The sequence below is a fragment of the Apium graveolens genome, chromosome 4 (assembly GCF_009905375.1).
Source record: "Apium graveolens cultivar Ventura chromosome 4, ASM990537v1, whole genome shotgun sequence".
Taxonomy (NCBI): domain Eukaryota; kingdom Viridiplantae; phylum Streptophyta; class Magnoliopsida; order Apiales; family Apiaceae; genus Apium; species Apium graveolens.
Window position 1 is genome coordinate 242,398,611 of NC_133650.1, and position 27,303 is coordinate 242,425,913.

A 27,303-nucleotide genomic window follows, 5' to 3' on the forward strand; every position below is an offset into this window, starting at 1 on the left:
CTTGGAAGAAGATCCAGACCTTCAAGGAACTAGATAAATCTGCTCAGGCCAGAGGAGCATCTTGGAAAATGACTGTGAGCCAAATTTTGTACATTTTGATTAATTAAAGCACTTTTCGGTATTATCTACTTTTCTTTAAAGCTGTATGTTTAGGGTATTTTGTTATCATCAAGTATCTCTTAATTTATGGCTATAATTCCAGTAGACATAAATTGGGGGAGATTGTTGTGCATATGTTGTGTACTTGATGATTACATAAACAAAATACCTAAGTAGATTTTACGTAGTAAAATAATGTAGCACTCGATGGATAAGAATTATAGTCCCGATGGATAACTCATTATAGTCCCGACGGATGATGACTTATTATCCGTCGAGTGAGTAGCTTATGTAATAATGAGTCTGTAGCACATTTCTGCATACACCTTTGTATAAATTCTGTAGTAGCATATAAGTCATGTTGACTTTAATTAGATATGCAGAATAGGTTGATTAATTGTACATAGATGATGTCTTGTAATTCTGCATAAATGAATCGAAGTCAAGTGCCAAAATAGCTACCGACGGATGATTAACAAAGCCATCGACGGATGATCAAATAGATATCAACGGATGTTCAATATAGCAGTCGACGGGTGATCAATGAAGTCATCAACGGATGATCATAAAGTTGACGGATGATCATGTACTCAACGGATAAAGAATTCAAATATCAGTTGACAGTGACAACTGGTCACATGCGTCGGAGTGTATGCAAATGGAATGAGGAAGCCTATTAACTGGGTAATAGAGAACAAAGTAGCAAAGCATTAGACCCGATAGTTTTAATGATGATCCTGTCTTTTGACTTTGTAATCTTGGTAATCTATACTATATTATAATAGCCGGAATAGAGATAATTTGGTTCAATGGTTTGGTTCAACGATAATTCCCTAATTTTTATTATTACAAAAATAGATAAATAGTGTTATATATCTAATAAACTACTAAATTATTAAACTACTACTAAATATAGTATACTTATCCTACTAAACTATGAATACAACTTATCCTATTATTAAAAGATATAAATAATAGTGTTACATATATGCTAAACTACTAGAAATAGTCTATTTATTCTACTAAATTACGACCACATGTTATTCTATTATTTTTATTATAAATTTATAATCATTATATATTTATATAAATATTTTAAAAATATAATATAACTTGATAAATAAAAATTTAAAATATTAATGGAAACCCGTGCATCGCACGGGATTTATGCTAGTATATATAAACCAAGAAGTAGCAAATAAAAACATAGATATGAGATACAAAAAGTGAGAAACATTTGTAAGCAGGATTATTAGCATTTCTCTGTATTCTCGGTAGTTCATAATTTTAAGCAGCTGTGAGCATTCTTGCACACAGAGTTCTCTCGATATAATATATATCTCTGGTGGAATTGTTTAAATCCACCAGAAAATTTTTAAAGACTCTTGTTTTTAATTACTTGTGTTTTGGTTCACTTAAGTTTTTATTCCGCATTGTGCTAATCAATACACTTAAATTTATATTCGAGTTTGAACATTTTTATTTTAAGAAAAAGGTTCAAGAATTCCATTTAACTCCCCTTCTGTAATTATTGCTATATTGTTAAGGGACTAACACAGAGTTCTCTAGGGAATTTTAGCTTTTCGATATCTCTGAGTTTTCTAGTGAATTTTGACATATCGATAACTCAGAGTTCTCTAATGAATGTTGACTTGTCGATAACTCTGAGTTCTCCAGTGAAGAAATGACTTGTCGATATCTCCAACCTTCATGACTTCTTGACTTGTCGATATCTCTCTGAGTTCTCTATAAGTTTTCTGAGTTCTCTACAAGCCATTCTGGAGATCTCGAATGACTTCTCTATAACATTAAATATGTGACTTGTAGAGATCTTGACTTAGAGTATTTTTAACCAAACAAATTTATTCAACTCCAAACTTCTTCAAAATTCTTCTGAGGCATGATCACCTTGATCTTCTTCCAGATAGAATTCTTAGGCTTGATACTGTTTCAGGAAAAAGACTCCACTCTGCTCCTTTGCATTTTTACAGACTTTAAGTGTTACAAGTACAAAATACAAATTTAGATAACAATACAACTTACTTAGGGTTGACAAATTGTCTTAGTCTTGTTAAGGTACATACATGTCTTATACAACAGAATCCATATCCAAACCCGAAAATTTATCCATACCCGACCCGCAAAATACCCGAAAATAAATACACAAACCCGATCCATCGGATTTCGGATCGGATTCGGGTATACCCGAAACCCGAAATTTTTTTGAATTGGGTATTCATATTCGAACTCGAACCCGAAATCTGAAAATTTGTATAATTATTGATATTACAAGTGCTTGGGATCGAACATGCGACTTGTAGAGAAAGAGTTTTAACGTGTCATCTTCAACCACTCCACCACATCATTAATTGTGTTATTATATGTATAACTAATATTTAAAAAATCAACTCAATTTTTAGATTTATTTCTAAAAGCTATTTTGTTAACCATATAAAACTTATCACTCGTTTAAATGATTGAATAATTATATTTCATTAAATTTTATAATTAGTTAATTTTTAACATAAATATAAAAATATATGTTCTAAAAATTATATAATAATATGTATAATGTATATTATAATATATATATATATATATTTATAATATTGTAATGTCTAATATATATAAAATTCTAATATTATATATATAATTAAAATATATATAATAATTCAGGTTTTTTTTTCGGATTTCGGGTTTGGATCGGGTTCAGATAGAGTTTCGGATTTCGGATCGGGTTTCGGATCGATATACCTAATATCCAAATCCAAAAATTTTCGAATTTAAAAATTAAACCCAAATCCAAATCCAAAAAATCGGGTTCGGTAAATCCAAAATTTCGGGTTTATTATTTTGCCATCCCTACTTTGTGCAGTCATTTTTAGTCATATTTTAACGGTCATTTATAACCTTTGTTTCTTACGGTGTTTTATAGAATAGGATATTGGTGACTCGAAAATATTCGTTATTGATGTATTTGCAATCAACATTTTGTTACCACATTAAATAAAATAATAAAAAAACAGAGTTGAAGATTTTAAGCCAAAAGAATATTAATGAATTTCAGCAGAAGATTACCAAATAAATATTCTTTGATGGAGATAATTTTGGAAAATTTCATCTAGCACTGATTTTGCTGAGATGTTTTCTTCACAACGAACCACGTTGCTGTAGACTTGTGATGAGCAAACTGTTCTTGGATGGAGAGGGCATCGAAATGTGCTTTATGACAGTTTACATTACAGATCTGCAAGCCAATTTTTCCAAGAAATATATATATAGGCCCCCCAAATCCTGCATGTTGTTTTAGCAGAAATCAAAGTCAAACATATTGTTTTAATTTTTTTGAGCAATACCAGTACTCCTTTGATTATAGCCCCCAGAAAAAGTAATCCGGTACCGGACCAAAATTGGGCAGACCAAAGTTATTTTGCTACAATCACACACACATACTATATGGGATAGTACACATATTGATAACCAGATAATTAAAGTTTACCATTATTGATAATGGGTAGTTGGCACATCCAATCAAAAACTCGTGCTTGGATATCAAAATGAATAATTCCATAAAGACAGGTCATCAGTAGCATCTTCCATGTCATCAACCGCATCACATTGCGGGGGTGGAAGCATCATGCCCTCCGCCATACTGTGAATCAATTCCGGCATCCCAAATATCGCGTCTTCATCTATATAAGACCCCTCATCATCGTCTTCCGATACATGTGTTGTTTGCTGACTTGTCCCCGCTGCATTATCAATTTTTGGTGGCCTAAAGGCCTCAGCAGCCTTGGCTGCAGCTATTTGAATGTCCTTGACACTTGATGAAGCAGGAACAGATAACCTCCATAAAGAGTCCTCGAAATTAAGGCAGGCATTACGACCTCTAAGTGCAATTGCTGCAACATCACTAGCCCGAGCAGCCATTTCGGCTGTAGGATGAGTTCCCAGCCAGATTCGAGAGTTATTGATAGGTTCTCTAACCTCACAAACCCACTTGCCTGAATTTCTACGCCTCACTCCTCTATAAACCGGGTGGCGCGTTTCCTGAAACTTTTTCCTTCCGGAGGGTTTCTTAGGAGTAGTTGAAGCTAACACCACTTCATATGAATTATCATCATTTTCATTGTCGGTGTTGTTGCCCCTGGCTTTGCTATCTATGCTGGATGAGGATTCGTCAAATTGAAGCAAGCTGGGATACGGATTCTGAGAGAAACCTTGGTCCATATTATATTATGTATACAAGTTAGTAATTACTTAGTGAGGGAGCAGCTGCTTGCTGGGAGTGTGTATGAAATTATTTATTAGATTCTTTTCTTATCTGTGTATGTGAGTGTGTGTGAATCACTACTATATATGTAGCGGCAAAATTTATTCAGAATGTGCATTAATATGTTCCTTACGCGTGTCTAGGGCGTGTGTGACGTACGAAAACGAAACCTACCACAAGATCCCCCCTGTTTATTGTCCACATAGTATAAACCCGCGTGGGCTTTCATTTTGCCTAACTTGGCTATTTCCGTATGAATGTGGTTTTGTCCCGTATATGGTAATCAAACTAATCATATCATATATTCATATCTGACAAAGAGAAATTAACTGATCATAACATAAGGCAGGTTTTGAAACGGTCTTCAATTCAATATATTATCCTCGTCCGTCCAGGTGTTAATTTTTCTATTTCATCATACGGAAATTGTAGTTTACATATTTCAAAAATCGAGATTTCATTCAATATCATATTTATTTTTTATACGTTTCAAATATTATTAAAAATCACTTCTTAAAATTTTAGTAACTATTCAGACAATCATATTCAAATCTTTAGGTACAAATTTTTTTCACTATCTTTTTAGCAGTGTCTATTATAACTCTAATATGATTGCCTGTCCCAAAAAATAAAACTGCATTGTGATTATATATGCATGTGAATATTCATATATTAAAATATATCTTCCGACAATAATATTAAATTCACTTTTTCACCTTCTTAGAAAAATAAAGAATAATGTCTTATATATGAAAAAGTAGCTTCAAATATTTTTCTTTTCAAATGGTCACGTTGTGATAAAAATCAAATTTGAAAAGTTATAAATTGAACTATCATGTTAATCGCACATTAAAATGCCTTTGAAATTATAGTATTATTAGAACATGATATTTAATAGGATTAGAAATTAATAGTACGTCAAAAAAAATTATTAGGCTCTAAAAGTATGTAACAAGCATAAATTAAGTACGTAGAAACTTACCCTCGGTGAGTAAAAATATTTTTTAAGATAAATATAAAAAAATATACCTATAATTACACGATTTAATTAAAAGTTATTAAATTTATCGTTAAAATAAACCACTTGCCCATGTAACTCTTCTAAATATGCATTTTTCACAAATTAAAATAAAGATTATGAACATGTTTAAATCTGTGTAGTGCAATTTGAGTCATTTGACAACGAGAAGATATTCAATAGATCTTTTGTTAGATTTCACTAATTAACGCTGTACTTGGACAAATTTGGACCCCGCGTTCTGGGGGCACGGTCCTACTCGAGCCTAGTGTTGTCCCGACAGTAACCCACATACCTTTCTTGAGGGGACCATTTTAACTCGGCCATTATTCACATATAGCTTTCTTTTCTTTTTTATCCACGACTCTTGCCTAGTATGTTGCCTAGTATGATGACAGTATGGCATACGTTTTATCGAATTATCCACTGTTCTAAATATCCAGTATTTGGTTTCTCCGTACCGTAGCTCGAAACTTCGTAGTATTCATGACATTTTTGGGAGAAATGGTATAAAATGTTTTAATTTTGTTTCAAATCGAATATTGTTCAATTACTGACAAATTTTAACGCATAAATTTATTATCTGAAGGCATCTCTCTGATCCTCTAAAAAGAAATCAAGACGATAAATTGTTTAACAAAGTTTTACGTGCGCGACATCTTATCTATTTCACTTTCTTGTTTTAAATATGACTGCCTACTAGTTCTTACATGTTAATTCATGTTTATAGATATTTATCTTATAAATACAACTGCCTGCTTTCTGATTACATGTGTACATATATTTGTGTTCAACAGCAAATCAATCAATTGGCGTCCTCAATGTGCTAACCCTAATTTGACTTGTTAGATCTAAATAAATAATTACGATCATATTATACGATATCATTAAGGTTACATAATAATTTGTAATACAAAAACGTACCTGATTCCATGACGGTGAATATGAATACGGATTGTGGTACTTAATCTTCCACATACTTGATTCAGCCTCTAGCTAGTTGTATCTCACTCAAACTGATGGGAATAAAGCAGTAGATGTTGCGAATAGTATCGGGGACCAAGATCCTCTTATGTTCTTTATATAATAGCCCAATTAGACCCCGTTAATCTTAATCAGACTCCTATTCGATACTACACATTACAAATCTCATAAGATGTTATTGGTCCTTTTATTTTAGACTAGTTAATTAGTCCAAATATATAATAAATATTAAATATAATTGTATTTAATCTGTATGCCCATATATTATGAATATTATACAATATTCTAACAATCTCCCACTTGGGCTACAAATTATTCCAAAATAACAATTTCATTCAACAACCTTATTTGTACACAAAATTGTTTATTCTTTAAAAACATCTTCCTTGGTCAATCTGGTACATCTCATGTATAAACATGAAACCAAAGCGGCCTTCGTCACATTGTCGTAACTTGATACTCAATGATCACCACATAAATATATTCAATGACATAAATCAAGTATGGATGTGTAACTGAAACACTACACCATATAATGATATAGCAACAACAAAAATTTATTGCCTAAAGCGCTTTTTATGTTGCAGTAGAAAATATGGCAACAAATATGGAAAATTTTGGTGTTGCATCCGGTGGTGATGCAATAGAGGTCCTATAGCAACGTTTTAAGGCATGTATAACAACAACACAATCTCATTACAGTAGACAATATTTAGCAACAAAATTTATTTTACAACAATACAGTTAAATCATTGTAATAGCTGTTTTCGTCAGCAAAATAACCATCTTAAGGTAACATTATTTGGTCCAATTGCAATGAAGTTTAAGGTAAAATTTGACAAATGTTGCGACATTTTTGAACAAATTGCAATATTTTATAGCTAATGTAATTGTTAATAGCAACATATTTGGATACAATTGCAACAATATTTTTTTTTAAAAACGGTTGGATTTTATTGTAAATAAGCAAGCCAGGCATTTTTTATGCCACAAAACCAAGCAATTTCATTCAAAGGTACTATGACCAATTCAAAAGCAGCTCCCACTCTGTCCCAACATCATCAACAAACATCATAATTTAAGTCTAATAGAAAATGAATTCAATAAAGGAACGCTAATACAAAAGTGCAAATAGCTACACCAAATTAAGTAATAAACAAAACTAATAGTAATCTTCATTTAGCTTCTTCGCTTCCAAATATCTTTTATCTACTAAGTTATTCTATTTTCTTGCCAAATTCATCCGGAGATATCATATATAGGAGGGTAGGCAAGCTCCTCTGTCTCCTCGTTCAAGTTAGTAGCAGCAATCTTATGGCGGGGAACATGTCCTACAAACACGAACTCAAATATGTAAGCTTAATGTCTGATAAGGAATGTGTCCCGTGCACAGGTTTGTAAACCATTTACAAATTGTTGAACCTTGTACTAACTAACAACATATGTTGATACATACCTTTGTTTTGTGCTATCACTTAATTTATTAATACCATTTCCAAGAACCATTAAGCTCTTTTATGTATTTTCCTTCCTTCAACCAGACTCCTCCAGCTCCAGTCTTAGCAATCCTCTCAAACCCGTCCAAGTCTACCAAATACTAATTCAGATTGGAAAAAATGAGATCATGGATTAAATTTGTTCTATGATACACTATGCACCTATCATATCACTATTCCCAAAGAATAGGTCAATTATCAATGTTTGTAAAAGAAATACTCTTTCATGCACTTTGCAATTCTACAGCCATTGGAGCATACAGAGTTCATGTCCTATAACAATGTCAATCTGAACATCAGTATAAAGAGGGGGGGACAAAATGAGCATATATTATGTGATAAACACAAGCAACAAGACTTGACTCATGGATAATTCATGGACCAAAGGGTCACCAGTCAAGCAGTCATTTACTAAAACAATTTTTTTCTCTTCTTTTCATTGCGTCTTAGCTGGATCCCTATATTTTCAAAAAATCAAGAAGTCAGTCAACAATTTATGTACAAAGTTCACAACATGATTCATGATCATACATGCAATTTCCCTTGCTTTCAATAACCTGGTATATAATTTAAATAAAAATAAAGGCATTTAAATTTGTTAGCTAGGAAGTATTGGCACATAGGCATAAGTAAATTAAAAAAAACATATACATAAAACCCAAACGCAGCTTATTGCAGATACGTAAAACAAAACTAACATCAACTTATGTATAAAGTAATACATAACTGTAAAGGTTGTTCAACTCAAAACAAATAAACATCGTACATCAATCTTATAAGTCTAATAAACTGACATGAATACAAAATTCATAACCAATCCATGAAGATAAACTATAGAACTCTAGACAATAGCATTAGCACCACTGACAATCCTAGGCTACAAGTCAACACACTCATTCCCACTCGGACCAGTAATAGCAGACTCTGAAACAAGTAATAACCAAATTAGATACAACCTATTAGATAAACTTCATTTTTATAGAACATAACAAAATTCACATATAACATATTAATAGCAAGATCAGACTTCTAAACAACATAGTATTAGGATAAATGACCAAATCTAGACACGATAATAGCAGGATAAATGCCCTCCCCTTCACCTTCATAAAAATTAAATTCATTGTCTACATCATCATCATCCTCTTCTTCTTCCCCTTCAACTTTTGCACACCCTGCAGAAATTGATTTTTATTAATAACCCCCCTTTAATTGTTCTTAAATAGAGATAAGCAAACTGCATATTTAGAAACTGAATTATCTACATGCCAAGTTTAAAGTTTCCATATTTAGTTTTTATAAGATGATGTAGAAAATGGTGTAAACTGTAATATCATCAAGGGTCATTGTCTACACCTCAAAGCCTGGAATTATTCCATAAATTTCATTAAATATTATAATCTCACAACATGAACACCATTTAAACCTCAGAATTGTACTAGAAAAACACGACCCTGTCACCCTTGCTATTTTAATTTTTATACATAATATAGTTTTACCCTTGAGACGTTTGAATCCAGTTTTGCACTGAGGACAAAGTTGGTTGCCTTCACGACGCTCATACTCATAGCAAGTCCGGCAAATTGGAAAGGCATATTCATTACAAGCCACAAACAACCCTCTAGCAGCCATCAAGCCCACACCATCACCACAAATTTGACAGATCTTTAGCCTGCCAACTTTTTTCTGGGAAGTCTTTCTCTGCAATTCAAAGAAAGTGAGACACAATCAATAATGAAACAATAATAACTAGAACTGTGTCTAATAGTAATTACAGTTAAAAACTTGCAGTAGCTTCAGTGTCATCATGGCAGATGATAACAAGCTTATTGCGGTTGTGAGAGCCAGCTACTAAACCTGCACTTGCTTCCATTTCCGACAATAACTATTCTGAACACATAAACATTAATTTCAAAAAAATAATCTTCTAAGATCATGAAAGAAAAATAAAGAGAGAAAATAACAAACACAACCCAACAGGCAATAATTGTAACTTGGCAGCTGTTATGTTACAAGAGAGTGTGTGTTTGTATGTGTTCAACACTTCAATAAGAGTGAAGAGATGTTGTATGTCTTTACCAGCATATCTACATACGAAAAAGAAAATAAAGTTGGATGAAGTCAATCAAATCAAATCACCAAAACCAATAATAATACTAGTAATATGTATTATAATTATAAAATCTCATTTATAAAATGAGATTTTATCAATACAAGCTTATGTGCACCAAGCCTAAACATTCAGATCTCATAGTTATAAACTATATTTAATAAAATCCCAAATTAATTGGAAACCCATAACAACAAAGTCAGTACTCATACACTAATCACAAACAAAATCCCTAATTAAAATTATACACAATCGATTAAATAAAATAACTAAAATAAAAAAAACATGCACAATCGATTAAATTGTATTTGAGAACAAGAAACAAGATTGAACATATAAAACATACTCGATTAAGATTTAAAAAGAAGAACAATCACAGAATATTTTGTAATCAAACTTATAATTGATTTGGGAAAAAATATTTGAAGCAAGGATCCGTGTTTTACCTTTTTGGAGCTTCAAACTTCTTCGAGCTTTGTTATCAACTTCAGATTTCTCATATTTTTCAGTGTTGTAGCTGTTGTGTATCTCTTCCCTTGCTTCTCTCGCGACGTGGGTATATTTTGTCTGAATATGTTATGTCAGATTGTAGTGTTTGTGTATCTTTTTTTTCCTTTTTTCTTTTTTTTTTTTGTTTTTGGAAGCCCAGTAAATTGTTTAGTAAAATCCCGCCTAGCATTAATTTAGAAGCCCGCCACTTATTTGGCCAAATATTTTAGATGTACCGCAACGCATAAAAATTCTTGTTACAATAGAGAACAAATTTTTAACTTTTTTCAATTTTTGCACTTCAATTGCAATGATTTTAAAAATCCTTGAAATATATATACAATGGTCTACCAATTGCAACATCATTTCTCAAATTTTTAAAAATGTGGTTGCTATAACAATTCTATGGTGTAGTGAAAATTACATGCAATGTGATCTCAATCATGCCTTTTTTCAATTGGTCCTTAATACTTTAGTGAGATCAATCTGTGTACTTTTAATTTTATGTCAAAACCACAATTGAGAGATAAAACTCATTTAGAGTATTAGAGAGAAAAAAAACTTAACTTCATTTTGTAGAAACTCAAAACATATAATGCATTACAATAGTGACAACATAGAATTGAGTACCGTATATAAGAATGAAACAAAAAACTCCCACTAAAACTGAAGATCCTCCAACGAGACAATACCCACATGAGTAGTATGCCCATGAAAGACCTTAGGTGTCAAAACTTTAATTAATGGGTCTGCTAGCATAAAATTTGTTCTTATATACTCAATAAACACTACCTTATTTTACAATCTCTCTATAATAACTGGATATTTAATGTCAACATATTTTGACATTAAAAGACATAACCATAAGTAGATTTGTTGTATCTACACAACAGAATCAAAAAACGGAATACATAATGATCTTCAAAATTTCCAATTTTTGATAAACGAGCAAGCAAAATTTTTATTTCTTGCAAGTACCTCATAAATCTGTAAATTACGATCCAATGATTAATTCTGGGTTTACTCGAATATCTACTTAACATACCCATAATAAATGCCAAATCTGGAAGGGTACTAATTTGAGCATACGTAAGACTCTTAATAGCTGAAATGTAGAAACGTTGTGCATCTTCTTTCCTTTAACATCATTCTTAGGGCACTGTTTAAGACTAAACTTGTCTTTCTTAGCAACTTGAGTATTTATTTGTGCAATCTTTCATGCCGAACTTAGCAAGCACCTTATAGATATAGCTCTTTTGTGATAATCCAAAGATACCTCGAGAACGATCTCGATGTATCTTAATTCCTAATACAAAAGAGGCTTTACCAAGATCCTTCATCTTAAATGATTTAATGAGAAATCTCTTGGTTTCATACAATAAGCCTATATCGTTACAAGCAAATAGTATATCATCGACATTAAGCACCAAGAATATAAATTTACTTCCACTGAACTTGTGATATATACAGTTTTCAACATCATTGGACTCAAAACCGTATAAGACAATAGTTAGATGAAATTTACGATTCCACATATGAAAAACTTGTAAATCCTCTCTTTATAGTTAATGCCTTCTTTACGAGTAAAACTCTTTGCGACTAGATGTGCTTTATATCTTTTAATATTACCCTTAAAATCTTTTTTGGTTTCAAATATCCATTTACAAACAGTAGGTTTCGCACTTTCACGCAACTTGATAAGATCCCAAACATCACTGTTCTTTATAGATTTTATCTCATCATTCATGAAATCAATCCACTTTTGATAATTAGCACTTCGTTTGACTTGTTGAAAGTTGACTAAGTCATCTTCCATTACCCTTATGTCAACCTCTTACCCTTGAAGAAATACAATAGAATCACCTAAAATTGTACTCCTTCTATCACTAGTGGATCGCCTAAGTGGCACTTTATCTTGAGGTTGTTGAGTTTGGTCTACTTGAAAATCATCCTGATTTTGAGTAGGAAAGTGTATAAGTATATTCACATTGTTGTCTCTAACGATATGAGGTAAAGAAACTGATTCTTCCTCAAAGAAAAATGCATAACTTTATCTTCCCCCTCAAACTCAACATCCTAAAGAAATCTATTATTTCTCATTTAGAAAAAAGGACTTTATCAAAGGATCATAAAACATGAAACCCTTTGTTTTCTCAGGATACCCAACAAAATATCAACTAATAGTTGTTGTGCTACTTAGTATGCAGGCCGCAGTCTTAAGTGCATCTCCCTAGAGTGATTTACAACCGAGAAATCGAAAAACCAAACCGTTACTAATAGTCCAGTTCCGGTTTTAGAGTTAAACCAAACCGAAAAAATTGAAACCAAATCGATTATTATAATATATTAATAAATAAAAAATATATTATGTAATATATATATATTATATTTACATATATCATTAACAAATAAATATAATTTAAAAATATAAACTGTTATAGGTAAAAAAACTAGGGTGAATTTAATGTTGTATTTAAGACTAGGGTTCGTGAGCTCAAGGCTCTATTCGACTGTTCTCGTGTTTCGTGACTCAATCTGCCGTCATAAGATGCCTATGTACCTTGCTGTATGCCAAGGATCAAGCCAAAAACGTAGTTCTGATTTGTGGGGTGAGGCCCCTTATATAGGCATATGATGCCCTGAATCGGATTAGGGTTAGGAGACTTAGTGGGCAAATCTCAGATTTAGAATAGACTTTGGAGTCCTAGAATTTAAGAATTTGCTTCCTTATAGGACTTTGTGGCTTGATGACTACTCTTTTGAGAGTTTGATTTTGATTTGAACATGTTTTCTCAATCACAACTTGGGTTGATATAAGGCCTACGAATTTAATAATAAATCACTGGTTTGCGGGTCCTTTGAGCCCAAATAATGACATATTAATTGTTGGGCCTTAATAACTGGGCTTTGTCTTTGGACCAAATCATGCATAATTAATGCGCTTATTTATTACGCAATTAGGATTATTTTTATTTCCCCCAACTTTTAGGAAAACATATAAGATTTGGTAGAAGTTAAGTTTTTGTTTTGCCCTTGCAGGGTATCAATTTTATCGTAATGTGTAGAGCGACCTACACATTTACAACGATTTGCCATTCTCGAGGCTTCAAACTATTTTCTGAAATTTTTTTATACGCATTTTCCTTACATACTTCATTTGTTAGAATATGCCTTGAATCGATTTATGCCTTGAATAGTAATTTTCAAGAATAACTTTTTTAACTCCATAATTTTCAAGATTTTTTTCAAATTTTCAGCTATTTTCGACCAGGATCCTGGTTGAAATTTTTTTGACTAGGATCCTAGTCGAAATTTCTGCCAAATCCTGTAGCCTAGTTGAAGAATTTCGTCAGCTGTTATATCCTAGTCAAAACATTTTGACCAGGAACGTTAACTTGGATTTCAACCTTAACCCTGGTCAAGCTTATGGTTCAATTCTTGTAGTCTAGGCGAAGTTTATCGACCAGGATCCACGACCTGGAATTCAACTAGGATGCAGGTCAAAGTTCCATTAACAACTTTTCATGGATTTTGACCTCAGTTTTGGTCGAATTAATGGTCTATTTTAGGGCCTCTAGTCGAAGTTTTTCTACTAGAACCCATGACCTGAAACACGACCTCAATCCTGGCCGAATACATGGTCCATTCAGGGGCCTCTAGTCGAAGTTTTTTTTACTAGAATCCATGACCTGAAACACGACCTCAATTCTGGTCGAGTACATGGTCCATTCTGGGCCTTTAGTCGAAGTTTTTCGACTAGAATTCATAACCTCAATCCTGGTCGAATACATGGTCCATTCTAGGGCCTTTAGTCGAAGTTTTTTGACTAGAATCTATGACCTGAAAAATGACCTCAATCCTGGTCATGTTTTCTTCCTTTCAAGCATAATTTGTTTAGACTTCTAATTTGTAAATTTTATTTGGGCCTGCGGGCTTATTTTTCCAAATTCAACTTGGATTGGGCCAATGGGCTTATTTTCCAAAGTCAACGTGGATTAGGCCCATAGTCCATTAGTTGTTTCCTTTGGAAACTTCGAGAACTTTCCAGAAGTTGGGCTTTAACTTTTGGGCCTTTAGCTTTATGGGCTTTTTAACTCATCATCTCCCTGAAACCTCCTATATATTAGAGTAAGTGGATCATTTCTTTCTCACTTCTCATTCCACAAAAGTGTCTCCAAAAACTCTCTGTATTTTCCAGCTTTCTTTAGTTTTCCCTCCGTAATTTCCAGCGCTCAGTCTGTTCTGTTTTCCGGAGAAATATTCAAGCCTTCATATCTTCTTCAGGTATGTTTATTGCATCCTTCATACTTTTCCAGTTTTTTTGCCTTTTTCTCGGTTTTTCGATGAATATCTTCATAGATACTTCATTTTTTCGATGAATATCTTCATCAATTCTGGGTTTTTTTTGCACTTTTCATGCATATATTCACCATTTTCTTTCTTGTATTTCTCAGATGGCAGACAAGAAATCACTTCGCATGGCCAAAATGAACGTGGCTAAAAAATCAAGTGAATTCCCCATTCGATCAAGGTACTCTTCTTTAATCGATATAATCAATACCCGGGGGGACGAGTATCTGAAAGGCATATGTCATAGCCTATTTGTTTATTCGAGGATTTAACTCAACTCAAATAAGGATGTAACAAGTAAATAGTGGTTCTATCGTCAGAGAGATCTCTCAAAGTAACATATGTCAAAGGATTAAGTAACATTGTTCGTCTACAGACTTGAGGACTTAATTCACTGGAAGAAGCTCAAGAAATTGATCAAGCCTCAGTGATATAAATCAAGATTGTGGATTAAATTAAGTGATAGAGATCTCGTCAGGGTATCAATTGATTACAGGGATTTAATCTGAAGAAAAACAAGACATGAAGAAACATCACAGAAGTTAGTCATTCATGAACCAGACAGTACATCGAGTGTCAACATTGAAGTGGTGAAATGGATTCAGTGATTTTCAGAAGATTGTCAGAAGAGTGGTTGTTGTTCAAGATTAATATTAATTCTCTAATTAATTAATTAAGTCATATAATTTAATTAAGAAAATAAATTATATCTGCAAAGATTAATTTATTGATTAATTGAATTAATTGGTTAATTAATTCTGAATTAATATTATGCATTTTTCAGAAGTGATTTTGAATTAATATTCAAAATTAATTCAGCAAGACAAATATTTGAATTGGTATGACAATTGGATTGTCATACCGAAAGTCTTACAAGTTCATTTAGATTGTCCTACCGAAAGTCTTACAAGTTCAGTTAGATTGTTCTACCGAAAGTTCTACCAGCTAAAAGGATTGTCTTGCTGAGCTAAAAGGATTGTCTTGCCAATTAAAAACACAGGATTGAATATAAAGAGCAGCAGCTGTTTGTTTTTCAACAGAGCATTGAATATCAAATTAACAGAAGAACACAGAACCAAGAAAACAGCAGATAACTTATTGCAATTTCTCAGATCATTTATTTCTAGTATTCATTGTTAAATCTAATCCACTAGAAATCCTTTTCTTGTTCTTGTGTAACTATCTAGCGTATCAAAATCCCTAGAAATTAATCTCAAATTGCTTTAGCATTTGATCTTTTTTATTTCAAAAATAGAAAAAGTTCATGTCGAATTTATTCTAGATTTGGAATAATTTATTATTAATCCCTTGTAAAAGATACCGTTGTTGTAAAACCTTTCAAGTTTAATAATAGTTTTATTTAACTTGAATTTTGTTTCACTTTTTTATTCCGCATTTTAATTCGATTAAACGGTATTGTTTGTATTCAACCCCCCTTCTACAAATATATTGAGACCTAACAATTGGTATCAGAGCCTTCTGATTAACGAACAAATCAAGATCCTAGATTTTTGTGATTCTTTCACTCCTTGAATTTTTATTTACTCAAAAATTCATAATGACTACACAAAAAGTTGGAACTGTTAAAATCCCACTATTCGATAAAGAAAATTATGTTATGTGGAAGAAGAAGATGCTATTGTTTTTACAAGTTGCAAATCCCAAATATCTGGAAGTGTTAAAGAAGGGTCCAAAAATTCTGATGGTTATTGAACCAGAGGTAATAGAAAATGATGTGGTGATTACCAAAGCTAGAACTTATGTAAAGAATCATGAGGATTTTTCTCCTGCTGAAAAAGAAGAAGCCTCCCTGGATGCTAGCCTTCAATTAATTTTAGTAGATTCCCTTGATCCCATGATGAATAGACATGTGATGAACTGTAAAGATTCCAAACACATCTGGGAAACTATTGAGGTGATTAATGAAGGCACAGAGGAAGTTAGGGAGAACAAGTTAGAAATCCTAACCTCTGAGTATGAATACTTTAAATCCAATCCAGGAGAAGGAATCACTGAAGTGTTTGAGAGGGAAACAATGCATTGATCAACAACCTGAACATTAATGGTAAATACTATTTAATCAGGGAGGTCAATAAAAAGTTCCTTTTAACACTGCCAACTCATCTCAAACATAGAATCACTGCCATAAGAGAAGCAAGAGATCTGAGTGAGATTTCTTTGGAAAGGCTCTATGGTGTTGTTAGGGCGAAAACACACGCTAATATTCACGCAAGTATACGCGTTCGCAAGTAATATAGAATATTTTCTAGTTCGTTCCCTCAGAGACTCAGACTAAATTATTGTCTAATTAAACTCACTCACCAATGTATGATTACTTCTCAATGTTAAGACACTAACAGTTAAAATTGTTGATTAAATATTAACTATAATTAACTACTTAATTAATCACTTAACTAACACTTCAATTTATCAATAAATAAACACTCATGAGATCACAACTTCATTATTACTTCCTTCTATAGCCATTGTTATTACCTTTAGCATGTGACATTGATGATATTAATCGAATAACACGAAACTGATAAAAGCCAACTTTCATTGTACTAATACCATTCTACCAATCATCCACAATTAAGATAGAAGTTGAATAGTCATCAATTATGTTGAGTTCCCATATGTCTACAGAAATTGACAACCCAACGATTTAAGCACAAGTTATTCCTTTTGATTACATAGGGCAAATAAAACTGTTAGAGTTACCCACTAATCATGCACAACGTACATGAACCTATGCTAGCATGGCAAGTTCTAAATCTCAAGATCCACCGTCGCTTCACAAGAGATTAACACCCTATCTTATATGTTCGCGACGCACATAAGACGAATACACACAACCAATACTAGATATCATGCAATCATCACACACTAAAGTATTAAACGATTAACTAAAGAATTCCATAATAAATCCGTTGCAACCCCATGATCACGATTAGCCCATAATAGTACTTATCGTCATCATGGGTTCATATGAAATCATGATAAACAAACACAAGAAAATAATAACTAAACTAATTATATTAAAACAGAGTACGTCACAAGAGTAAATAAGTTCAAAGCAAGAAAACTAGCATCCAACGTTACAACGAAACAAGAATCACAAGAAGATATGCTTCCTCTTCGTTGCGGTGTGCTAAATCGGTCTTCTTCCTTATCTCCTTCGCTTCTTGCGTAAAAACACAATCTTCTTCAATCCACACTTGTGAAAACGCTCAAATCTACTTATATAATAGTCCCATAAAACTCAGATTTCATAGAAGTAGAAACCAAACAGAAGTAGAAGTCCTAAAATAATTAGTCTTTTTTCCCGACCCTGCGCGGCCGCTCAGCAATGCTGAGCGGGCGCTCAGACCTCTACTGGAAAATATCTGATTTTTCTCCGTTTCTTCGCCGTAATCTGCCCGTTTCTTTCCTCTCGCAATGGTGAACACATGCCAAGGCTTATTCTTGATGATTCCTTCCCCGAAATGCAACTAAAACCCTGAAATACATAAACACTAGAAAAACGCATCAAATACACAAAATACTTGATTTCAAGACACCAATTTAAGCCATTTTAAGACGTTCTAAGTGGTATAAAATGCCACTTATCACACCCCCAAACTTAAATCGATGCTTGCCCTCAAGCGTCACAGACTCAAAAACAAATAAAAACATGCATGAATGCAATCTATATGAAAATACAGCGATCCCCCTTACTACAATTAACCAACCAAATTGCCACATCTCAACGAATGCAGTTAGACAACTAAAGATCAATAAATTCATGCAAACGGACATACAGCCAGAAACGTGGTGTGTGCAAATGCTTAACATATATGCTTCGGAACTAGACCAATTACTATGACTAGACTATCCTCAAGGCAATCCTACGATTATACAAAGAATAAAAAATTCTAGGCACAAAGTGATATACAACACTACAAGAACTCTGGAGCTTATTACGGAATCGTGTTTTTTATTTACAACTCAAATGCTTATTTGACCGTACAATGAATGAGGTCCACAAAAGACTTATACAATGGTATCCATGTAACGAGCGTTAGGTTAGCGGATCCCAGACTCTAAAAGCCTTAGGTCACTAGGCACAAAGTCCCCTAAGAACTTAATAACTCGAATACCAAAGAGCCCACTCTTGATCAATTATGCATAAATATATATATATATATTTTTTTTTTCTCTGAGCAAGTGCGTTTCTCTCCATCTCGCTCAACCCTAGACTACTCGCACCATATGCGAGCCGGCTACTAGCCATTTGATGCCTAGCCACAACTAGCAACAACTTCCATATTTTTTTTCTCCAAATTTTTTTCTTTTTTCATGCCTTTATCACTAAGAACCTATAATCGAATTCTAAGCATAATAAGTAGATTGACCTTGAAAACAACCAAATTATAACAACAATCTAGCCCTTACGCATTCTCTAAGACTTAGTGGACTTACAATTGTTTCTAGCATGCATATCAACCTACACAACTTAATATCACTTTAATGCTATCACTACACTCGCTTCAATATCACAATTCAGTCGATAAATCATTGTAAAAGGGATCATGGTAAATGCATGAGCTACATGACATTCATAACAAAAAAAAACTATATGGCATAAATTATGCAACTATATGAACTAAACTATCATGAATATGCAACTAAATGACACACACACAATATTCCTTAACTACCACCCCCAAACTAAAAATCTTCACTGTCCTCAGTGAAAGTAGTAGAAAGGAACACAGGGTATACCTACTCGGAGTCATCATCATCATCACCCTCAGTGGGTGGAGTATCAGGCGGCGGGTATGCAGAGTCCTCACCGAAAACTGGCCACTGGATATCAGCTCCAAGGCCTCGAAAAGCAGTCCCTAACGCAAGGGTGAGCTCCTGAGAAAACCTGCTCTGCGTCTCATACATGGCATCCATCCGCCGTGAAAGCCTCCTATACTGGGCATCAACCATCCCAGCACCCTCCTGAGCTCTCGAAGAACCAGCCTCATCACGCCCTGGCCTAGCCATAGTAGCACCTCGTGCTGGACGCCCTCCTGGAAGACGATAACCCAGCCCATGCTCCTCAGGCTCACCACCGGTCCACTCCTGCATCCCATTCAGAGTGCCAGAATCAATCGGAGCTGCTGGCAACTGCAACTGCTCATGAGCCGGCCAGTTCACTCCCACTGCTCAGCATAGCTTCATAACCGTAGATGCATAAGGGATGTTCATATGCTTCGCTCCCCTCAAAAACTTCAGAATTCCTTGGTAGATAAACTCACCAAGGTCCACATAGTATTACTCATTCAGAATTCCCCACAACAACTGTGCTCTCTCAACTGTGACCTCGTGTGCATGCGAAGAAGGCAAAATATTAGCACAAATAAATGCATTCCATGCACGGGCATACCTGTTCATGGCGATCGCCGGAAAGTGACGATACTCATTAGTGCCGGTCCTGCAGGTCCAAACTGTGCCCGGTCGACAGAGAGTCGCACAAATCAAATCCAAGTCAAAATCCTCAGCAGTCTTTCATTCCAGTTCTCTTCCTCGGGCTTCCTCTCTCGCTGTCCAATCACACGGCGAATCGCCGCAGGATGATAATCAACCGTCAGCCCACGGACCACAGAAAACCCATTCTTTTCGGCCTTCACGTTCGCGTAGAACTCGCGAACAACGCTCATCGGTACTGCTTCGGGTGACTCACAAAAAGCTATCCACCCCTTCTCTGCAATCATGGGCAGCAACTCACCATCCCTCCCCGATGGTAAAAACCCCCTCTCCTTCAGAATCGGCTTCCCCAACAGCCTAGTGTACTCCTCCTCCGCAGCTCTGTCAGTTAACCGAGGCCTTGCAGCAGTACCCCTCGATGAATCAGCAGTAGGAACTGTGCTGCTGCTGTCAATAGTGCGTGCTCTCTTGGGTGCCATTGATTCGTGAATAAAAGTGTGTAAGAACTGATTTTTTGATGTTTGTGAGAGGGTTTAAGTGTAGGAAGTTTTGTGGGAGATATGTAGGATAGGTGTATGTATATATAGGGTGTGGATTAAATTAGGGTTTGGGAATTAAGGAGTAAAATGATGGGGTAGTGGGAACAAATCGTGGGTTTATGGGCTAAAACTGTTTTTGTGTTGTTTTTTTTTCTGAACTGTAAAAAAATTCTGGTACTCGACCCCTGAGCGGTCGCTCAGTAAAACTGAGCGGGCGCTCAGCTTGCTGCGCGGTCGCTCAGCAAAGCTGAGCGGGCGCTCAGGGGGTCACTGGAATTTTTTTTTCAGCCCCTGTTTTCTGATTTTTTTGTGTTTTTGGATAGGTTATTAACTTCTAAGGGTTGCTGCAACAACAATTCATGGGTTGCCTCCCACGCAGCGCTTCTTTTTCGTCATTAGCTTGACGTTTCATACCCTTCTCAAGTAGTCAACAAAATGGCACTAACCACTTCTCGGTTTGCCATGTCCCCATAGTAGTGCTTCAACCGCTGACCGTTAACCTTGAATGCTTGGTCCAGATCATTCTCAAAAATTTCCACCGCTCCATGTGGAAACACAGTTTTGACAATAAAAGGTCCAGACCACCTTGATTTCAACTTCCCAGGAAAAAGTCGGAGCCGAGAGTTGAATAAAAGAACTTGTTGCCCTGACACAAATAACTTAGGATGTAGCTTCCTATCGTGCCACCTCTTCACCTTTTCCTTATACATTTTGTTATTCTCGTACGCTTGAAGTCGAAATTCATCAAGTTCATTAAGCTGAAGCATTCTTTTCTTACCAGCTGCATCTAAATCTAGGTTCAACTTCTTCAATGCCCAGTAGGCCTTATGCTCAAGCTCCGCAGGTAGATGACATCCCTTACCGTACATCAACTGAAACGGTGACATCCTAAGTGGAGTTTTGTATGCTGTTCTGTAAGCCCAAACAGCTTCATCGAGCTTTAAAGACCAATCCTTCCTTGACGGACAAACAACCTTCTCTAGAATGCGCTTTATCTCTCTGTTAGACACTTCCGCTTGACCATTTGTTTGCGGATGATAGGCAGTAGCTACTCGATGATTCACATTATAACGTTGCATCATAGAAGTGAACTTACGGTTGCAAAAATGCGATCCTTCATCACTTATGATTACCCGAGGTGTTCCAAACCTTGTAAAAATTTGCTTATGAAGAAAATTTAGCACTGCCTTTGCATCATTTGTCGGTAAAGCTTTAACTTCGACCCATTTTGAGGCATAATCGACTGCCAGCAAGATGTACTGATTATTGCAAGACGAGATAAAAGGCCCCATGAAATCGATTCCCCACACATCAAAGACCTCGACTTCAAGCATCACATTTAATGGCATCTCATCCTTCCTTGACAAATTTCCCACTCTTTGGCAACGGTCACACCTTAAAACAAACTGATGAGCATCCTTGAACAAAGTAGGCCAGAAAAAACCTGCTTGCAGAATACGAGCTGCCGTCTTCTCACCACCATAGTGTCCACCATAAACCGTGGAATGGCAGTCTCATAATATCCCCTCCGTCTCACAGAACGGGATGCATCTCCTGATGATCTGGTCAGCTCCCTGTCTAAACAAATATGGTTCATCCCACATATACCACTTCACCTCATGCAAAAACTTCTTCTTTTGAGCGGATGTCAAATTAGGAGGCATTACATTGCTGACGAGATAGTTTACAATATCTGCAAACCATGGTTCTTCCTCCTGAATTGCAAACAACTGCTCATCCGGAAAAGATTCATTGATTAAAGTCCTATCCTGTGAAGTAGAATCGGGATTCTCCAATCTAGAGAGATGGTCAACTACTTGATTCTCAGTACCTTTTCTATCTTTGATCTCTAACTCAAATTCCTGAAGTAAAAGCACCCAACGAATGAGTCTCGGCTTCGAATCCTTCTTGGAAACTAGATAGCGAATAGCTGCATGATCAGTGAATACCGTTACTTTCGTACCAAGTAGATACGATCAAAATTTCTCAAACCCAAAGACTATAGCCAAAAGCTCCTTCTCAGTAGTGGTGTAGTTCAATTGGGCACCATTTAAGGTCTTACTCCCATAGTAGACCACATGGAAGAGGTTTTTCTTGCGCTGTCCCAGAACTGCACCTACCGCATAATCACTCGCATCACACATCATCTCAAACGGTTCTGTCCAATCTGGTGCTGTAATAACTGGTGCAGTGATCAAACTCTTCTTGAGAGTCTCGAATGTTGCCAAACATTCATCATCAAATTTGAAAGGCACATCTTTCTCAAGCAAATTGCACAATAGCTTAGATATCTTTGAAAAGTCCTTGATGAATCGCCGATAAAAACCCGCATGACCAAGAAAACTACGGATTCCTTTCACAGAATTAGGTGGGGGAAGATTTTCAATGACTCCCACCTTGGCCTTGTCCACCTCCAGACCCTTGCTAGAGACCTTATGCCCAAGGATAATGCCTTCACGCACCATAAAATGACATTTCTCCCAATTGATCACCAAATTAGTTTCCACGCATCTTTTGAGTACGACGCGCAGATTATTCAAACATTCATCATATGAGTGTCCAAAGACGGAGAAGTCATCCATGAACACTTCAAAGTTATTTCCAATCATGTCAGAGAATATAGCCATCATACATTTCTGAAAAGTGACCGGGGCGCCACATAACCCAAGCGAAACTCTGCGAAAAGCAAACGTGCCAAATGGACAAGTGAAGGTAGTCTTTTCCTGATCCTCTGGTGTAATACAAATCTGATTATACCCGGAATAACCATCTAGAAGACAAAAATACTCATGACCCGCCAATCTGTCAAGCATCTGATCAATAAATGGAAGAGGGAAGTGATCCTTCCTTGTGGCTTTGTTCAATTTTCTATAATCCATGCATACTCTCCATCCTGTAACTGTTCGAGTAGGGATGAGCTCATTCTTTTCATTTGCGACCACAGTGATACCTCCTTTCTTAGGTACACATTGTACGGGGCTCACCCACGAGCTGTCAGAAATAGGATAATTGATGCCTGCATCCAGCCATTTCAGAATTTCTTTCTTCACCACTTCCTTCATGATGGGATTCAGTCTTCGCTGCTGTTCCACAGTTGGCTTACTACCTTCCTCTAGCAGAATTTTATGCATACAATATGAAGGACTTATCCCCTTGATGTCTGCTATGGTCCATCCTATAGTCGATTTGAATTCTCTCAGAATCCTTAAGAGCTTGTCTTCCTCACTACCTGAAAGGTCAGATGAAATAATAACAAGTAACGTAGATGAATCACCTAAAAAGCATACCTCAAGTGTTCAGGTAATGGCTTGAGCTCCAAGGTAGGTGCTTCCTCTATTGATGGTTTGAGCTTCCCTTCAGCATTCTAAAGGTCAGAAGTACCCAGAGATTCAAATGGTATGTCCAGCTTTCGCTTCCAGGGAGAAGCATTCAGATATTGTAATTGCTCGTTGCCATCTTCATCATCGCTGTCAAAATCCCCCACTAAGGTCTTTTCCAATGCATTAGACATTAGCATGTGATCGAGTTCCGAAGTAACCGCAGAATCAATCACATCCAATTTTAAGCACTCCTCATCTTCTGTAGGGAATTTCATTGCCTTGAATACATTGAAGGTCACATCCTGATCTTGGACCCGCATAGTAAGTTCACCTTTTTGCACATCTATCAAGGTACGGCCAGTAGCCAAGAAAGGCCTTCCCAAGATTATGGGAATCTTCTTATCTTCCTCAAAATCCAGAATAACAAAATCTGCAGGAAAGAAGAGCTTATCCACCTTGACGAGCACATCCTCAACTATGCCCCTTGGGTAAGTAATGGAACGGTCAGCCAATTGTAGCGACATGTATGTGGGTTTTGGATCAGGCAGATCCAGCTTTTTGAAGATCGACAACGGTATCAGATTAATGCTTGCTCCCAAATCACAAAGGCACTTGTCAAAAGTCAGAGTGCCAATGGTGCAAGGAATGGTGAAGCTTCCTGGATCTTTCAGTTTTGGTGGTAACTTTTGCTGCAGAACAGCGCTGCATTCTTCCGTGAGAGCAACGGTTTCAAGGTCATCCAGTTTCACCTTCCTTGAAAGAATAGTCTTCATAAACTTCGCATAACTAGGCATTTGTTCAAGAGCCTCAGCGAAAGGTATATTGATGTGAAGTTTCTTGAACACCTCCAGAAACTTCCCGAACTGTCTATCCAGCTTTTGTTGCTACAATCTCTTAGGAAAAGGTGGTGGAGGATAGAGCTGTTTCTCCCATGTATTAGCCTCAGGCAGAGTGTGTTCAACAGTAGTCTTCCTTGGTTCCGCCGCTTTCTCCTTTTGCTTAGATTCTTCATCTCTAATTTCAGCTTCTACTTCTTTTGCCTTTTCAGAATCAGCTACTTTTCCAGACCTTAAGGTAATAGCCTTGACTTGCTCTTTAGTTTCCTTCCTGCCTGGTACTTCCGTGTCACTGGGAAGAGTGCCAGGTTGACGATTGAGCACTGCATTGGCTAATTGACCGATTTGATTTTCCAAGGTCTTGATAGAAACCGCCTGACTCTTGCACAACAACTTAAGTTCCTCAAAATCAGCACTAGTAGGTGCAGCTGTACTTCCCTGTTGAGGATATGATTGCCTTGTAGCATACTGCTGTGGTTGCTGGAATCCAGGTGGGTTAAACTGTTTACTCACTCCTTGCTGATATGGTGGCTGAATAGCATTCTGATTATTCCCCCAACTGAAATTTGGATGATTTCTGTTCTTAGGATGATAGGTCGCTGGCACAGGCTACTGTTATCGCTGATAATTATTCAAATACTGAACAGATTCGTTGACAAGAGAACACTGATCCGTAGCATGAGAACCTGCACAAAGCTCACAAACCATAGCTATTTGATTAACTCCATATGTAGCCAGAGAATCAACCTTCATTGATAGCGCTTGGAGCTGGGCTGCAATAGCGGTGGCTGCATCAACTTCCAGAATACCTGCTACCTTGCCTGACGTCATCCTCTGAGTTGGGTTTTGATGCTCATTTGTAGCCATCGTCTCTATAAGATTATACGCCTCAGTATAGCTTTTAGCCCATAAGGCACCTCCAGCTGCTGCATCGAGCATGGGCCGAGATTGGGCCCCCAAACCATTATAGAAACCAGTGATCACCATCCAATCCGGCATTCCATGATGTGGACATTTTCTCAACATTTCCTTGTAGTGTTCCCAAGCCTCGCACATAGATTCTGTAGGTTGCTGCGCAAACTGAGTAAGAGCACTCCTCATAGCAGCAGTCTTTGCCATCGGATAAAACTTCACCAGAAACTTTTGCGCAAGATCTTGCCACGTAGTGATGGACCCAGCTAGTTCAGAATGTAACCAGTCTTTAGCCTTGTCCCTCAGTGAGAATGGGAAAAGTCTCAACTTGATAGCCTCATCAGTCACGCCATTATACTTAAAAGTGCTGCAGATCTCGACAAAATTCCTTATGTGCATGTTGGGGTCTTCAGTTGCCGCTCCTCCAAAAGAAACAGAATTTTGCACCATCTGAATAGTGCCCGGCTTGATTTCAAAGGTGTTAGCTTGAATAGCCGGATGAAGGATGCTTGACTGAATGTCATCAATTTTAGGCCAAGAAAAATCCATAAGAGCTGGATCAGCTTGAACAATACGATCTCCCATGTTTACTGGTTCTTTCTGCTCAGTTCCTGAATCCGAATCCTCAAAATCTAACTTTTCCGGAATATCAAGAACTTCGTCTATCTCCTCAGCTGTATCTAAAGTCCTCTTGCGAGCACGAGAACGAGTTTGTATAAACGCTTGCTAAAGTACCTGAAACACAACCGGAAAAAAATAAGTAACTACTACGTCCTAATCACTGAGTCCTAATGACCAATGATGGTAAGTACATAAACTAAACAAATACGCCGAGTCCCCGGCAACGGCGCCAAAAACTTGTTAGGGCGAAAACACACGCTAATATTCACGCAAGTATATGCGTTCGCAAGTAATATAGAATATTTTCTAGTTCGTTCCCTCAGAGACTCAGACTAAATTATTGTCTAATTAAACTCACTCACCAATGTATGATTACTTCTCAATATTAAGACACTAACACTTAAAATTGTTGATTAAATATTAACTATAATTAACTACTTAATTAATCACTTAACTAACACTTCAATTTATCAATAAATAAACACTCATGAGATCACAACTTCATTATTACTTCCTTCTATAGCCATTGTTATTACCTTTAGCATGTGACATTGATGATATTAATCGAATAACACGACACTGATAAAAGCCAACTTTCATTGTACTAATACCATTCTACCAATCATCCACAATTAAGATAGAAGTTGAATAGTCATCAATTATGTTGAGTTCCCATATGTCTACAGAAATTGACAACACAACGATTTAAGCACAAGTTATTCCTTTTGATTACATAGGGCAAATAAAACTGTTAGAGTTACCCACTAATCATGCACAACGTACATGAACCTATGCTAGC

The 27,303-nt window shown here is 35.9% G+C and overlaps 1 protein-coding gene, 1 long non-coding RNA gene and 1 other non-coding gene across 3 annotated transcripts; 1 reads left to right on the plus strand and 2 right to left on the minus strand.

Moving 5' to 3' along the window:
• Positions 1-3,085: 3,085 nt before the first annotated feature.
• Positions 3,086-4,433, minus strand: LOC141720756 (dehydration-responsive element-binding protein 1A-like). Its single transcript, XM_074523367.1, has 2 exons — positions 3,599-4,433; positions 3,086-3,393 (listed from the first exon to the last, which is right to left on the minus strand). The coding sequence occupies exon 1, from the start codon at positions 4,327-4,329 to the stop codon at positions 3,652-3,654; it is 678 nt and encodes a 225-aa protein (XP_074379468.1). The 5' UTR covers positions 4,330-4,433; the 3' UTR covers positions 3,086-3,393; positions 3,599-3,651.
• Positions 4,434-8,819: 4,386 nt separating this feature from the next.
• LOC141717077 (uncharacterized) lies at positions 8,820-10,521 on the minus strand. Its single transcript, XR_012573515.1, has 3 exons — positions 10,427-10,521; positions 9,370-9,571; positions 8,820-9,045 (listed from the first exon to the last, which is right to left on the minus strand). It is a non-coding gene; the product is annotated as an uncharacterized LOC141717077 (long non-coding RNA).
• Positions 10,522-25,968: 15,447 nt separating this feature from the next.
• Positions 25,969-26,075, plus strand: LOC141722619 (small nucleolar RNA R71). The gene has a single exon (XR_012575630.1). It is a non-coding gene; the product is annotated as a small nucleolar RNA R71 (small nucleolar RNA).
• Positions 26,076-27,303: the final 1,228 nt, after the last annotated feature.